At 46.9% G+C, this 15,863-nt stretch overlaps 1 protein-coding gene across 1 annotated transcript in view; it reads left to right on the top strand.

Moving 5' to 3' along the window:
* Window positions 1–10,473: 10,473 nt before the first annotated feature.
* ABCC3 (ATP binding cassette subfamily C member 3) overlaps window positions 10,474–15,863 on the top strand; it is a 50,437-nt gene continuing 45,047 nt past the window's right edge. Inside the window, exon 1 of the mRNA XM_063352287.1 lies at window positions 10,474–10,590. Within this exon, the coding sequence (XP_063208357.1) occupies window positions 10,561–10,590 (30 nt within the window). The 5' untranslated portion in view covers window positions 10,474–10,560. The remainder of the gene's footprint in view (window positions 10,591–15,863) is intronic.

Genomic DNA, 15,863 nt, shown 5'->3' with positions numbered 1-15,863 from the left:
GATTAGCCGGTTACGACTACACGTATCTGCATTAGCTTCAAGTATACATACAAGAAGAAGACGCTGTTTATACCTAACAGCCCATGTGAGGTCTTAAGCTCCTTTATTTTCACTTGAGGACGTTTACTCCATAAACAATCCCTATTGATTTACATGTCCTGGAGAAATGTAAGGGCTTTCAGCGGGAAGTCAGGCAATCAGCGTATTTGAAGTAGGAGGATTAACATTCTGTACTATTTACTGCAGTTAGATTAATTCTTGGCTGGGACATTTTCCCCTCTTCAACGCGGGCCCATACGGAGACCGCTCTCTTTGATATGCCAGTCCAAATCCAGAGTTAAGCCCGTTTAAAGCAATGATTTCAAACAAACCTTTCATCAGTTCTTCCCCCAGATCATATTTAAGGAAATAATAAAATTACAGTGTATTAAGCCTGAGAAATATTCTTAATCCCTTTTTGGTTTTACACTCATAATGAGCCTTAGATTTTCCTTTCACATGTACTAAATAATTTGGGGAAATAGCTAGGCCGCTAAAATTGCCGACCCTGGTTCCTTCATGATTAGGAGTGTGTTTGTGTAGCTGGAACGATACTGCTCATACAGTTCCTTCCCTACCAAAAAAAAAAAAAAAAAAAAAAAACCAAAAAACAACCAAAAAACCAAAACCATGGAAGTTTTTAGCTTGAAATCCTGGCACAAAACATTGATGTGATGTTAATCCAAATGCTCAACTGCAAACGTAACAGAAAACCTAAAGGCTCTTCTGTTTTCAATACTTGGGGTTTTGCCCACTGACAAGGTTTGTGGAAGTAACAAAAAGTTTACATCATATGTGAATATTCAGTAAAGACTAGCCAGTAAAAAATATTCTACGATGATGCATTCAGGACAAGAAATCTGTGTAAAATAGTTTGTTTTCTAAACCACATATTTTTTTTCTAGATGCCCTTTTGAGAAACAAATACAAATGTACTGCAGCACATGCAATAATCTTAAAATAATTTTAAATACCTTTGGGGGGGGTTTTATAGAATTTGACTTTTTTTAAACAAAATGTACAAAATCCACGGGAATTCTGTAGAATGGTTACGTTGATAGAATTTTTTATATTTTTGTAGAAATCTATAGAGAAATTGTTAAAAGTCTGCGTAGCATCTTGGGAACAGAAGCAGCTCTTATCTACGAGTTTCTTTTCATAAACCTGGAGCCAGACCTGCTGTATTCCGACACGTAGAGCCTAGTTTCAGAGCCCTGCATCCAGGTCGTGTTTAGAAGTAAGCAGCTAAGCTCAAGTTCTACGATATTGCAGTGCTATTGCTGTTCGAGAACTGTACCCCTATAAAACACCTACCCCCCAAAACTCAGCCCCTGTCGATGGTTAAAGTAGTCGCATGGCTATCGAGTTCATTCAAGCACACCAGCACTTTACTACTGTGGATTTACTGTATACAGGTGGGAGGAGGATATTTTGCTATTGCCGGTCTGAAACACGGGGGACAGAGAGATTGCAGACGCGTCTGGGAAAATGTAAATTCCATTCTCGCAGCCCCTCGCACATAGAACTGATTTTTTTTCGTAGCTCGGTTACAGGCCGTTTATACTGTAGATATTTTGGAGGAGGGCAAAGAAAACACTGTTTTTGACTTCTGTGGATTGCACTCAGCGCAAGGTGTGTTCAAGGAGAAGAAAAGAAAAAAAAAAAAGGAAAAAAAAAAAAACGAAACCCACAACAACCAACCAGAAAACAAAAGTGTTACCATTGTAAATTAGGCAATGCCCCAGTCTCCCCTTTTCTGCCCCTTTGGCTATAATAACCCCTGTACACTATTACACAATGTGACTAGAGTAGGCACAGTACCATTGCAATGTCCGTAACAACCTAGTATATATTATAGAACTTTGTATTTAATAGTTAATATATTGTTATACTGTATCAGGTACATAGGCCAAAACAAGGTCTTTTGGTCAGGGCAACAAAAGGTGGTATTCATGGGGAAAATCGGGTTAAAATGTTCCTTTTTAAAAAAAGAAAAAAGACAAAAAATGAGTGTAAATCTTTACAAATGACAAAAACAAATGTGTCCTATTAAAAGCTTTTGAAAAGAAAACAACTGTGCACTTCCCTTTTTTGTTGTTGCTGATGATAATCTGTATCATTCAGAGCAGTCAGATCTTTGGTCATGTTCTAATTGCGAACAGTTGGAGTAGGTATTGTATAGCAGCAGCGGACGGGAAGTTGAAAGAAAGATTGTGAAATGTCGTCCCTTTGTGAAGCAACCCAGGGTGACACCGCAAGCCAGTCTGGCCCAGTGCATGGCCCAGGGCATGCTGGTTGACCAAGGAGACCAGCAGTTGGGCTTCTGCGATCGCTTGGCATCTAAGGATGCAGAGGCTGCTGGGACCACGATGGAGAGAGCTGCAGCCAAAGGGGAGATGAGAATTAGAAGGGGCAGATTTGATCTGTCCATGAAAATGCGTCGCTGTGAAGAGGAAGACACTGGGCTTTTCCATGCATTCACAACTTTAGGATTTCCAGCCTGGAGTACAGCAGGCTCTTCTCCATCACCCCTGCAGTCATTTAACTCCTTGCAAAGGAGCAGCTGGTGGGGATGGCACCACCCCGGGGCTGCGGGCTGCGTGTGGCAGGGCGGCGGGGGCTCAGCCTCCAGATGCTGCTTAGGGACCACCAGAAACGTGAACCTAAGCTCTTTGGGAATCTTTAGTGAATGAGTTATTTAGCTCCTAATGTGAAGTCTCCCCTCCTCTGGGGAGCAGCCGTTAGAGGGAAGAACCAGGCACTTGAGCACTCTGCAGCCCTGTTTCTCACTTTGGCTTGAATGACTTTATGATTGCTCTGCAGGAGGGACCCTAAACTGACATCCAGAGTTATGTTGTCTAGAGGGTGTTTTGATAAAAGCTCTCTCGTATTCACCTCTGAGTAGAAAACAGCAGGAAGGAAGGTAGTCCTTAAACAGAGAGAAAATGTGGATCTGTGCAAAATCCCATGCAAATCCAGGCAGAGCAGGACTCCAGAGGTGAGCTCTGTAATGCATCTGTGTTGTCCAGCCTGCAGGGCCAACCCCACCGGGCTGGAACCCCTGAAGTGCCTTCCTACCCCTTGGAGGCTGGAGGATCCACACGGCATTAAGGTAAGCTGGGCTGAGCCAAGAAAGCAGAGCAGCTCACAGGTTCAAGCACTTCACACCTCTCTGCACACAGGTGAGTTTATGCCGGGAATTCCTTATAGGCAGTGGCAAATCCCTCTACTTCCAGTGATGGGTTTCAGAGAAGACTTGGGGGAGGGTGTTCTTCTGCTTTGTTTTGTGAGTGTTCCTGTATGAAGCTCTTCTGCTGAGCTTTTCTTGTGGTTTTTGGAAGGCTCCCACCCAGGCTGGCTGCTTGCTCTCAACTTGCCAGAGCTTGGGCATGGCACTCTGTTATTCTGCTTGGTAAGTGCTTTGGATGCCACATGAAACTTGATTGTTTTATATATAATGGTGGTTGCATCTAGGGGAGTAGCACTTCAAATTTAATTTGTTCCTGGCTTAGTTGAGACAGTTAAGTGAACTTGGCCAACTGTCCTGCTTGCTGGGGAGCAGTGTCCCATCAGAACAGCTGCGTGCGCAGCACGTCCCTTGGCCAGAGCTCTGCAAGTAGCTGCACAAGGAATAGGAAAGGCCTGTTTGTGCCTTCTGCATTTCAGGTGCTCCAGAGATACAAACTGAGACACACCAATAAGTCTTGGATGGGATCCACACTAGAATATTCCCCCAAAAATAAGGTAGGAAGAAGCAATTTAAAAAAATGTGCCTGGCTCCACTGCACCAGCGCTGTGTAAAGGGCCAGGTGTGATCAGCTACTCGGGGGTGAGGATCCTGCAGATTAAAGGGTTAAGGCCAGTAAAGTTTTGGAGGGACAGAGCCCTGAATTAAGTTGCCCAGAGGTGGGCGAGGGTCACCAGCCCCTGGGCAGCCCACGGCCGGCAACGCCGGTGCGGGCCCTGCGCAGCGTTTTGCTACCATCTAGTGGGCTTGGGGTACGGAGCGGGCTGGGGCCAGCTGCTCTGCGGGCTACCGGCCGTGTGGCACTCCGGCCACCGGGCAAACGCGTCCCAGGGACCCTCCGGGGCAGCCCTGCCCGCCCGGGGAGCGCCGTGCTTCCGAGCCCGGTGTCGCAGAGACACCGCAGTATTGGGGGTGCCTGTGTGTGTTTCTGCTTCTGCAGGGATTTTCCGCCACTGCAGGTATAAAAATCTCTTCCTACGGTAGGAGAGGAAGGATTTCTCCCAGATTCAGGAGCACTGTGCCAGCCACGTGGAACCCCATAGCAGAAACATATTGCTCCCTGCTTTGGGAGCTGCTTGAAGCCAGGCACATCAGCTGCCACGTCCCCTCCCCAGCAGCACGGCTGGGCTTCTGAGAGCTCCTGGGAGACACCAGCCCCTCCAGGGACAGTCCGAGGGCTGTCTAGCATCTCTGAGGCTGTGGCAACACCCAGGAGGCTTCTTTATCCCTGCATATGCTTATACCTCCTTTCAAGCACATGTAAAACATATCGCCTGCCACACAGTCCTCCCTGCGTGTGCCAACCTGTGCCTGTCCCGCACGGGCTGGGCACTCACAGCAGCTATGCTACACCCCGTTTGTGAGCTCAGATGGAGTGTTTGACCTCTGCTTGGCCCAGCGTGGGAGGCCGATAACCAAGCAGGCCTTGTGCCATCTTACGTGGCTTGCGCTGGGAGGCTGGGTGTTCGCTCGGGCGCAGGCTGGGTGCTTGTCACTAGATGGCAATGCCATGAAGTGCTTCAGCTGGGACATTTGCATGCATTAGTTCAGGCTGCGCCTGAGCTCCCCTGTAACCTGCTGTTTCTGTTTGGTTTGGCGTGGTCTTCAGCATCATCAGCAAAAGCCATTGCCTTGCTGGCATTTTCGCATGATTGGACTTTAAGGTGGTTTTTACATGTCGTATTCAATGCTTTGGATATGTTTACAACACTATATAATCCTGCAGCATCCTCTGGCATTTTCTATTATTGCTTGAGTCACTGGATGCTATAATTGGCAAGCTTTCAAAGGTCCTGACTAGATTATCTTTTCATATCTATTTAATACTCTAAATAATGCAACCAAAGACCCCTGCTGCTCCAGCTGGGAAATGAAAAGGATGGTTAAACCACTTAATTACTTACTGGGCTAACAATTATTTTACGGAAACAGAAAGCAGAATCCAGCTGTTCCGGGAGAAAAAATCAGGAAGAGGTTAATATTAGAGTCATTCTACAAAGGGAAAAAAAATACTGCAGTGGACAGCATGTGCTGTGCTGACACCTACGAAGGCGGCGCAGAACCGCTCTGCTGGGTGCCACCAGCTCAGCATGGCCAAGGGCTGGTGACAACTTCCCATTCATTCAAACAAACAACAACAAAAAAAAGGCAGGACCCAGAGTTTGCAGCAAGATTCCTGCAAACACTCACTGTGAATTCCGTGAGCCCATTTTGTGGTGAAATCCTGAAGAGCTCCAGCCCACTAAAACTAGAAGGGACTTGTGGGGTGGCTGAGTTGGCAAGGGAGAGGATAAACTGTGGCAATTGGGGACTGAAGTTTGGGTCTCAGCCCCAGGAAGTCCCATGTGCCACGTGCTGCTTGTCTGTGGCTGTTTGTCCATCACTCTAAGCTCCTGCAGCAAAACCGCCCACGAGCTGGGTGTGTTACACCTGCCATGGCTTCCACCAACCTCTGCAGGCACCTGAGAGCATGTTTGTGGCATTATCTAGTAGGTGAGAGAGAGACGCCCAGTGCATTCAGAGTTTGGCTGCTCACAGCTGGAGCAGCTCCAGGATCACTTTGAGGTGATCTGGGCGGTTCTTGGTATGTGTAGATTCTTTTCCTTCTCATGGCTCTCAATATGAAACGCAGGAGCACCCATGTAACAGGGGAAGGCAGTGTTACACAGAGTGTCCTGGAGGAGTCATACGTACACCGTTTTCTCCTCTTACAGAGTCTTGATGCACTGGGTGAACCCACCTCACCCCCCAGCGAACAGAATGACTTCACAGTGCAGCTTCAGGCCCAACACCGTGTGTTCCCAACCTCCCTGCGCTAGCTTTCCTGGGAACTGCCACCTCTGTTCTTCCAGCCAGGGGGATATTGCTTTCCACTCCTTGCCTACAAAGCCATAGAGTTGATAGATGCCCAAAAGCAGGGCTGTGACTAAAAACTGGAGCTGTAAATTCCCAGCCCGCTCCCTCATCTGTTTTACCATGGGACTTCTAAAGTGCTCATTGCACTTTCCAGAAATAAGGCAATTAAAGTTAAATCCTTTCCCGCAAGAGGAGAGTTGCACACTATATGTGAGCCCATTGACCATTTGAGAAGAAGAAATGCGACATCTGCTGCTACTCATGCAGTGTTGACTTTAAGCAGAGTTTGTTACAAGTCTGCATCTTGCATGTGTTAAAACAAGGTGTTATCCCTTTTCTTATAAAGTAAATGTATAGGGCCTTGCTGTAAACGCTACTTTGGCAGCCTCTTTTTCTTACCATCTGTAAAATGTGACACCTCTGTGGGTCTCAAAGGAAGCTGCGCCTCTGCTGTTCCAAGCAGAGAAAGGAGGTGATATTTATAGTCAACTAACCATAAAACTGTGACTTCCAGAGCTGCACATGCTCCAGCTCTCCCCAACCCCCAACTCTAAATGTCCTTCTTTATACGGATTTCTTCAGGAGTCGGTCACACTTCATTTTCCTTTTAGTGCTCTGCAAATCAGCATGAGGTGCGACATGAAAAGAAGCCTGCCTCATACCTGGCACGGTGCTTACACAAACAGCTTCTCTCTCTCACGTTCCCTCCTGTCCTGCCCCAGCCCATGGCTCTGGTTGATAGCTAACCTGCTGCCGCCTGGCCATGGGTGTGCCTTGTAGGTGCTTCACGATTGCGCTGGCTTGCCCCTGCTCTAAGTGTTAGCAGGTGAAAAGTCCTTCCCTGTGTAGTTGGCATGGAAAAGAGGATGCAAATACATTACTGAATGAACCCAGATCAGATCTCGCCACTCCCCGGAATAAATGTCCGGTGAGAAAAGGTGAGTTCATGACCTCTGTGACACTCGCACCAAAGGTGCCATTTCATTTTCCTGCATAGCCAGCCTGCATTTGGGGGAACATCACAGGAGTAATGACATGTTCTAGGTATACCCGTCTCCCCTCCTATCATCAAAAGGAAACAGGACCAAAGTGAGCTGCCTGAGATAGTGCTTCAGGCTCTGCTTTGTACCAGGTTCAGCAAAATCCTTTACCATGGCCCTTCCCAGGAACTTTTAAGCTTTCCCCCCAACTTGTCTGTCTGAGACTTTATTACTCCTGCCTTTGATTTATTATTTCTTTTCCTCTCTGCTTGTATGTTTTGCCAGTCAGCACCTGGAAGTCAGTAATTGCACAGCAAAGTCACTGCAAGTCAACAGGGTCTGCTGTGAGGTCCAGGCTGTCTGCCTGGTGGCTCTCCTCGAGCTCATGGTGGGACACACGGGCAGCTGGCACCCAGTCATCAGTACCATCCCTCTTTAATGGCATGGAAGGCTACCAAAGGCAGAAGCTGCCTGAATTAGGAACATAAGGAAGAGACTCAGGAAAATACCCTAATACAGGGCCTTCCTCCATGGATACGGTGGAACAATTCCACTGAGGTCAATAATTTAATCAGGGATTAATTCACATTGCACATGTCAATGGAACTGTGCAGTACACTGATAAAATAAACCTCTCCCCTCCTGTACACAGCGCCTACGGTAGCTGTTTGTGAGGTCCTTCTGTACCCGTGACACCTTATAATGTCAGAGTGGGTCTTAATTTAGGGCACGTTCTCAAACTGCACCAAGTTCTGCTCCTCAGTGCAAGAAACAGAGATGCGTGTTTGTGTGTCAAGAGAAATCAAATTCTCACCATTTCTCCTGGAGCAACTGCTCTCGCAGATTGTTGCAGGAGAGGAGGTTTAAAGAGCCATAAAGGAGTAAATCCCAGCTGTTACTGACTTTTCTTACAACTTGTATTGTGGTGCAATTCCACTGAACAAAAGTTTCCGTGTAAGACTTTCAAAGACAACCCACGATGTCCTTAGAAGTTCTCCTTCACCCAGTTGGCTAGTCCTTGAGAGGACTGTAATGTGATTGTGCTGATTAGCCTAGGACAGATAGATTTCAAATCTTGTAGGCAATCACCCGAGAACCTTATCTTGGACAAGATCCTATCTTCCCACACTAGGAAGAACTGTGTCCCTTTAGCCAGATCATAGTAAAGGTCTAAAACAAATTCTCAGCATTGATTTTGGGAAGCACATGGCTTCCTCTGATAGTACTCAAGTATGATCTTGATAAGGACATAGAGGAGTGCATCATCAGTAAGTTCGCAGATGACACCAAGTTAAGCGGGAGTGTTGATCTGCATGAGGATAGGGAGGCTCTACAGAGAGACTTGGATAGATTGGATCGATGGGCCAACACTACCGGTATGAGCTTCAACAAGGCCAAGTGCCAGGTCCTGCACTTGGGCCACAACAACCCCATGCATCACTCCAGGCTTGGGGCAGTGTGGCTGGAGAGCTGCCTGGCAGAAAAGGACCTGGGGGTTCTAATTGACAAGCAGCTGGACATGAGCCAGCAGCGTGCCCAGGTGGCCAAGAAAGCCAATGGCCTCCTGGCTTGTATTAGAAATAGTGTGACCAGCAGAAGCAGGGAGGGGATTGGCCCCCTGTACTCAGCGCTGGTGGAGCCACACCTTGAGTATTGTGTCCAGTTTTGGGCACCTCAATACAAGAGAGATACCGAGGTGCTGGAGCGAGCGCAGAAGAGGGCAACGAAGCTGGTGAAGGGCCTGGAGAATGAATCTTCTGAGGAGCGATTGAAGGAGCTGGGACTGTTTAGTTTGAGGAAGAGGAGGCTGAGGGGAGACCTCATCACTCTCTACAGCTACTTGAAAGGACATTGTAGAGAGGTTGGTGCTGGTCTCTTCTCACAGGTGATTAGTGATAGAACAAGAGGCAATGGCTTCAAGCTGCAGCAGGGGAGGTTTAGACTGGACATTAGGGAAAAAATTCTTCACAGAAAGTGATCAGATACTGGAATAGGCTGCCCAGGGAGGGGGTGGAGTCACCATCCCTGAATGTGTTTAAGAGTCGTTTAGATGTGGTGTTGGGGGATATGGTGTAGGGGAGAACTTTGTAGAGTGGGGTTGATGGTTGGACTCGATGATCCCAAGGGTCTTTTCCAACCTAAATGATTCTATGATTCTACTCAGAGTGGGTATCACCCCCAGCATTCTCACTGGTCTTCATAAAAGATTAGCAGAATATTTTTTCTTTAGGGATGAAATATTTTTGGGACACTGCAATACTGTTCTTCTCATCTCTCTCCTGTTCTGGTGAGCATTTTTGACAACACCCTTCTGCCTGATGGCTCCTCACCTTCCAGCGAAGAAGGAAACTCAAACTCTTAAAACATTTAAGTAGATTTGTGGCAGATGGGCGCTTTGCGTGAGATGGTGTTATTGAACCAGATGCTACAGCAAGTGGGTGGACAAACAGCAGGTGCTGGAAGGTCAATAATGCTGTAGGAGAAGTCCTGCCCAAGAGGAAAGCAAACAGTGCTTCTGCATCATGTGGAGGTGAAATCCAGATTGTGTCCAAGGTGCTACACTACAAAATCTATTAGTTACCCATATACCTGAAATTTATTGACTGAAAGCTTTTGAAAATAGATCCACACCACTGGTTTAACCACATGTGTACAGCGGAAGCAATTAGCATGAAGGAAGAGGCTGCAGATGGATGGATAAGGGATGTGACGCTCATTTAAGTCCTGCTGAGGCAACCACACTCCACACCGCTCTGAAAGGGAGATGACAAGCGTCTCTGAGATGTGAACGTTAGCCTGAGCGGTCTGGATAGATGGACACTGTCAGCCCCAAGCCCAGTGGGACACCCCAGCTCCGTGCAGCCACCCGGGGTGACTGTCCCTCAGCCTGGTGGTCCCTGACCACCGATGTCCCCCTCCGAGAGCAGGATCTGGCTGTCCCAGCAGGTCACACTGCCCAGGGGACGCCTTCTCCTGGGAGCTCGGTCCTTCCACAGGGTGGTCACCCTTTGGAAAGCAAGAAGCCACATCTTGGCAGTGGTGGCCAGGTGTTAGGGGTCAGCGGACAGTGGCAGCCCCTCTCCCTCCCTGTGACACCAGCCGGGGGTGCTCAGCCTTTGGGTGGCTGCCACAGTGGCGCCGGGGGTCGCCCCGCCGGCTGAGGGGAGCCCTTGGACTTTCTGGCGGCCACCCCGCCGCCTGAGGAGGCCTCGCCGGGGCGACGCGACTCTGGCCGGCGCCTCCCGGCCTGAGGGGGCGAGTGCAGCGGGGCGGCGGCGCTGGCGCCTCCCGCCGCCGGCGGGGAGGGCGGGACGGGCCGCGCCGGGCCCGCTCCTCCCCGCCCCCGTCCCGCCCAGGAGGGAAGGAGCCCGGCTTCTTCCCCCCACCTCTGGTGCCTGGCGTGGGCCTAGGACGAGGCTCTGCGCCCCTGCTGCGGCCATGGAGGTTTTCTGCGGGTCCCGCTTCTGGGTAAGCGGCGCGGCCGGTGGGGCCGCCTCCCTCCCTCTTCCCTCCCTTCCCGCCCCGCGGGCTGTGGAGAAAGTTGCATGGGGAAGTTGGCGCGGAGCAACCGGGGAGGGCAACGGGGACCAGCCCCCTCAGGGCCGGCTGCGGGGCTTGCCCCGGGGCGAGGAGGAGCGCCGTGCCCCCGCTGTGAGGAGCCGGAGCGGGCAGGGAGGGCTCGGTCCTGCGGCGTCCGAGGGGCTGAGCTGCGTCTCCCCCTCGCCCGCCGGCTGTGGTGGCTCCTCCGGGCTGAGGAGCAGGACCAGGAGAAGGGCCGGTAGCACCTTGTTCACCATTCAGCATCTCCAGACCAGAGCCAAGGCCCTGCAAAGGGACCCCACAAGACCCCCGGCCGTGCCACAGCTCCCGCAGGAGAGGCGGCGTTTCTTGCGGCGCTCCCTCACAGCCGTACTCCACCTCTGGACCTCACAGCGATCCTTCTTCTGAGGGGTCCTGTCCTAGTGTCGCTGCTGCTCTTCAGAACCCCCCTGATGAGCAGGAAGGTGCTCCCTCTTAAGTGCTTTATCGCTGGTAAAGAGTGATGGTTTCATGGCAGCCACGGGTGGTCACAAGCCTCGGAGGGTTGCGGTGACTTATGTTAGCATTTGGAGCCGTCAGCCTTCTGGAGAGGCCGATTGCGGCAGACGCTGGGTTTGTAAGCAGAAAAGTTTGGAAATTGCTGCTGTGGTCAGCTCCGATGGTGAAGTGTGTAAGTGCTAACTGTTACAAGGACTTGGCGCAGGAGTTCCCCACGGTGGAGCCTGCTGCGTCCCTCTGTGCCGTGTAGGCAGACACTGTAGACGGTATGAAGCCTTGGGGATTTGGGCATGTATGGTGAGTCTGGAAACGCCCTCCAAAAAAATCACAATTTTTTGCGTATGCCTTTCTCTTAACGTTGATGTAGCTCAAGGGAGATTTTTTCAAAAAAAGATAAGCAGGAATGAAACGGAATGTCTGAAGATGAATGACTGCTAGAAAGTTATTAGAGGACAGCACAAGCAATTGGCTATGAGGACTTAATGTTGAGCTCCATCTTCAGATAACTAATTATCTTTCAAAATCTGTCTTGACATTACTTTTTAAAAGAGGACTTAGGCTCCTAAGCCCCTTGGTTACATGTCTTTGTTCAGCGTCAGATTTCATTTACAAGCGCTCTGCGTGCTCTCTGCTACAACTGTTGTCAGGTAAGCTTGCTCAAACAAGTATTTTTACCTCTTATTTCTACAATAAACACTCAGAACCGGAACAAGCACAAACAGATCAACACTGCTCACTAGTGTATTGACTGCCTCGAGACACGTATCTTAGCTTCTCAAGGAAGGCTCCTAGTGCAACTGCTCTTCGTGGCCAAAGCTCCTGATGACAGTTTGTTGATATGTTAGTGTAAAATGCTTAGGTAGTTTTGCTGGCTTTCAGTATGAAATAAGTGTATCATTCTGTACTTTCTGCAGTACTATGAAGCTCAAGCACAATACCCTTTGCGATGCTGTGTCTGGTATATGCTCAGCTCAGGTAGTGTATCCTGGTTTTAATATTGTCACCACTTTTCAAAACTAAATCTGCAGGAAGTAATATAAAGGTAATCCAGGGAAGGGATTTTAATTAATAAACATTTATTTTCAGCATAAATGGTGAAGAGATCTAAATGTGTTTAACAAAGCATAAGTAGTAATAGAAACTATACCTTCAGCCTTGCTCAAAGTAATAGTGCAAATGTGATTACTCCAGCTGATCTGAAATAGGGTAGTTTGGATTGGGAGACAGTGCATTTTCTGTTTGAGTGCATGGAGGAAGATGTCAGGCATGTGTTAAAAGGCTCCCCAGAAACTTCTTTTTTTGGTGTAATTATCACATCCTTATACCTCAAAATAAAATATTACTAAAGAATAAAAGGAGACTCATTGAAAAGAGACGAGCAATCTTCCTTAAGCAAATGGGCAAACTGCTTAATAAATGTAGACCTGTTCTGTTTCTTCGGAATGATCCAAAGTTGTTTAGAGTCTGAACAACCTTCCACCTGTTTAAGTATTTTTAAAAATGGTACTCAATCACTGTGTGCAATGGAGCATGTAACCCAGTGACCGGCAGTTTGGACTCAGTGGCCAAGAGTCTAATACCCTATTTTTGGTAGCCAGTGGTATTTTCTCTGCTAACAGGAGTGAACTGATTTTATGAGAGATTTTAAGTGTAGTCACTTAAATGTAGATGACAGTCACCTTGAAGTGATTTGCTGTGCAAAAATGCTGTTCCAGAAGAATGCAGGTAGAGGCTTCTTTTTGAAATATGTCCACAAAAGTTGGGGTTTCTCGTGCTGCTGTGCACTTGAAGAAGGAAGAACAAGGTGAAAGGCAGTTACTGGCCTGTGCATGCAAACTAATGTTGTGCAGCTTTGCATTTCAGATCAAGAACTTGATAACATGAGAACCAGTATTAATGTTTGCTTTTCCATAGCTGATGAACTTAGACTCTTTCCCCATTTTTTGTCAAAGAAAATCTAGATATTTTTGGAAGCTGAATGACATACTGGTGTCAGTTCTAAAACTGTTCAGAGCGAAAGGAAACATGCTGTTCCAATTTAAACAGTTCTTTGTTTTGGAGTTTAAACCAACTACAATACTTTTCTGTTAAAAGGAGGTCAGAATCAACACAAAACAGTTCAGAATTAGCTCATGAAAATGTTTACATTGAAATATATCAACTTTAACAGAAGGTTGATTTATCTTGGATTTTTTTGGTTTATCAAAAGTGTTAAGGTTTCAACTCTTTACCCTGATGCAGGGTGGGGAATTTCGCTGGAAATGTCAACAGGTTGGGGTTTTTGTGTTTGTGCAGAGGCAAAATAATTTCCTGTTCAACCCATTTTAGAAATAAGAAATTAAAGGAAACACTGTAGGTCACAGTAGAAATCCATAAAAGCTTTTGACTTCCAGCTATTGCTTTACCTGTTGAACGTGCAATCAGCAAATCACTAATACAAATGTGGATATTTTATACATACAGAGGAACAACCGGAACATTATTTTTTCAAAATGCAGTATGAGCAATCTCTTCATCTCAACGCTTTGAAACATACTGTCTACTTCAATGGAGAATTCAAAGCTAACTGTTAACATCTCCTAGCAGTGTTGCCATGCTAAATGCCTTTTGGGAAGAGATGAATGCGATAGTGCATACCCACACAAGGCAGTCCTTAGGTGTGTTATTTACTATTGCCCATAATTACCTCCTACTTATTGTGTCACGTATTTACTATGTGATAGAAAGTGTGCTAGATAGGCGTGCCAATTAATGTGACCCACAATCTCTGTACTTGAGAAGCCGATACTGGTGAATTATCACTTATTTATTGCTTATGCCCTTCACTGTAGTAGAACGTGTGCGGTTCCTCTGAGAGGAGAACAAAGTCATCTTCTAGGGAGAGTTTGCCCCAAAAGCGTTTTGGCCTAGTGACTAAACAACATGAGCTTGGAAAACCAAATTCTGTTCCAGTGTAAAGACACGTTGTCTTTCTGTGGCTCGGACTCTGGGTAAGAAAAGGCACTTGCGGCTGCTGTGAGGATAAAACATTAAGTGCTCTGCAGTACTTGGGTACTCTTGGGACAATGGGTCATATAAACATCTTAGCCTACAGACAGACTAAGTGCCTAGGCTTAAGCAGCAGCAGCAGCTTCTGGTTTTGGTGGTTTTAGTTTTTTTTTTTTAACAGCATAAATAGGAAATGGGAGGACAGGTGATACAGCGCTTCAAAGGAGAGACCACAACTTCTAGTCAGTTATGGATGAGATCCAGGCTTGTTCCTTTTGATCCTGCTTGGCCCACAGAGCTCAATTTCCTTGTCTATCCTGTGTCTTGGTACCCTGACAGATGCCTTTTTTTCCTTTTTCCCCGTACCACGTGGAGTGCTGGCTCCTTCTTTGTCCAGAGGCTCTTGAGTAACTCAGCAGGAAGTTGCCGCAACTCTCAAAAGTAAACAATACCTCAGTCTTTGAGATAGTCTCATACAAGCACCCCATTAACTTTTAGGTTTGCAGATATTCCTTCACCTTGAGTCATTCTGTGAAATTTTGGTCTTCTTGGACTAAAAGTCACACTGCTCTCTGGGAATGCAACTTCCTGCTCTGTCAGCTCAAAGTGACACCAGCCTCCCCTCTGCAGAATTTCCCCTTTTGCTTCGTCATGCTTGAATTTTTTGTAGTTTGTGACAACAGGATAGAGTTGTAGTAAGGACGAAATGTTTCTTTCAAGGAAGGTGACAAACAATGTACTTCTTGTAACATGTGTACAAGTTTATTTAAAAAGCCCCACAACTTAAGTGATTTGGCCCAAAATTAATAACAGTACATCAAATTTCAATTATTCCATTATATTTTCAACTAAATTAGTTCCAGGAGAGGAAGTGCAAAGCAAAAGGTCTTAGCAGGTCATTGCAAAGGACGGATTCTGCAGTAGGATGGTATGGTCCAGACTGGCTGTTGTTTATATATTAGTTTCCCCTTCTGCCACACTGTGATAAATGCAGAATGTTCACAGTTTATAAATGTGATACAGATCTCCACATAATCTTTGTTAACTGCGTCCAACTTCAGATGACTGAGCCCTACTTCTATAAATCTCTTCACTATTGACATTCGCATCAGATATCTGTGTTCTTTCTCACATTAGGTAGGACATCAAAATACTTTAATAGTCTCTTCAGGCATCAGATCTATGAAGTTATGCTCTCTCAAAGGGTAGCTGTGTTGGTAACATCCTGAACTTAAAAGCAATTAAGTACTCAAGCTCAAATCCTCCAAGATTTTAAGATTCTTGAATCAAGTTGCATGGAAGCTATTGCTAAAGGATTTAGGCCTCAGATTCTCAATGTCAAGAGCAGTATAAATATTTATCACTATATTTGGAGTATTACCCAGGCCCTATTATCATTCATCTCTGTGTAAACAGCATAATAGACTGTATTTGAATCTGTTTAGGGAAGACAAAGTCTGGATTTGAGAGTTGTGAGCAAAACTTAATGCCAGTGAAAGCTGCCAATGTCAAGGATTTATGGAGCCCTTCAATGACAGCATCAATTAATGAGTCTCGTGAAAATGACATTCGTTTCAGCAGAATACGTGAATGTGATTGTTCATGTTTTTCAAGGGAAGCAGTCATTGCCGTTTCCTTCAAACTGACACGTCAAACAAACAGTACAGTTCTCAGGAGAATGGGACAGCTGACAAAATTGTCACCACCAGCATCTG

Source organism: Chroicocephalus ridibundus, chromosome 14 (assembly GCF_963924245.1).
Source record: "Chroicocephalus ridibundus chromosome 14, bChrRid1.1, whole genome shotgun sequence".
Lineage (NCBI taxonomy): Eukaryota > Metazoa > Chordata > Aves > Charadriiformes > Laridae > Chroicocephalus > Chroicocephalus ridibundus.
Note: the sequence above shows the minus strand (reverse complement) of the source record. Positions and strands in the feature narration are given on the sequence as shown.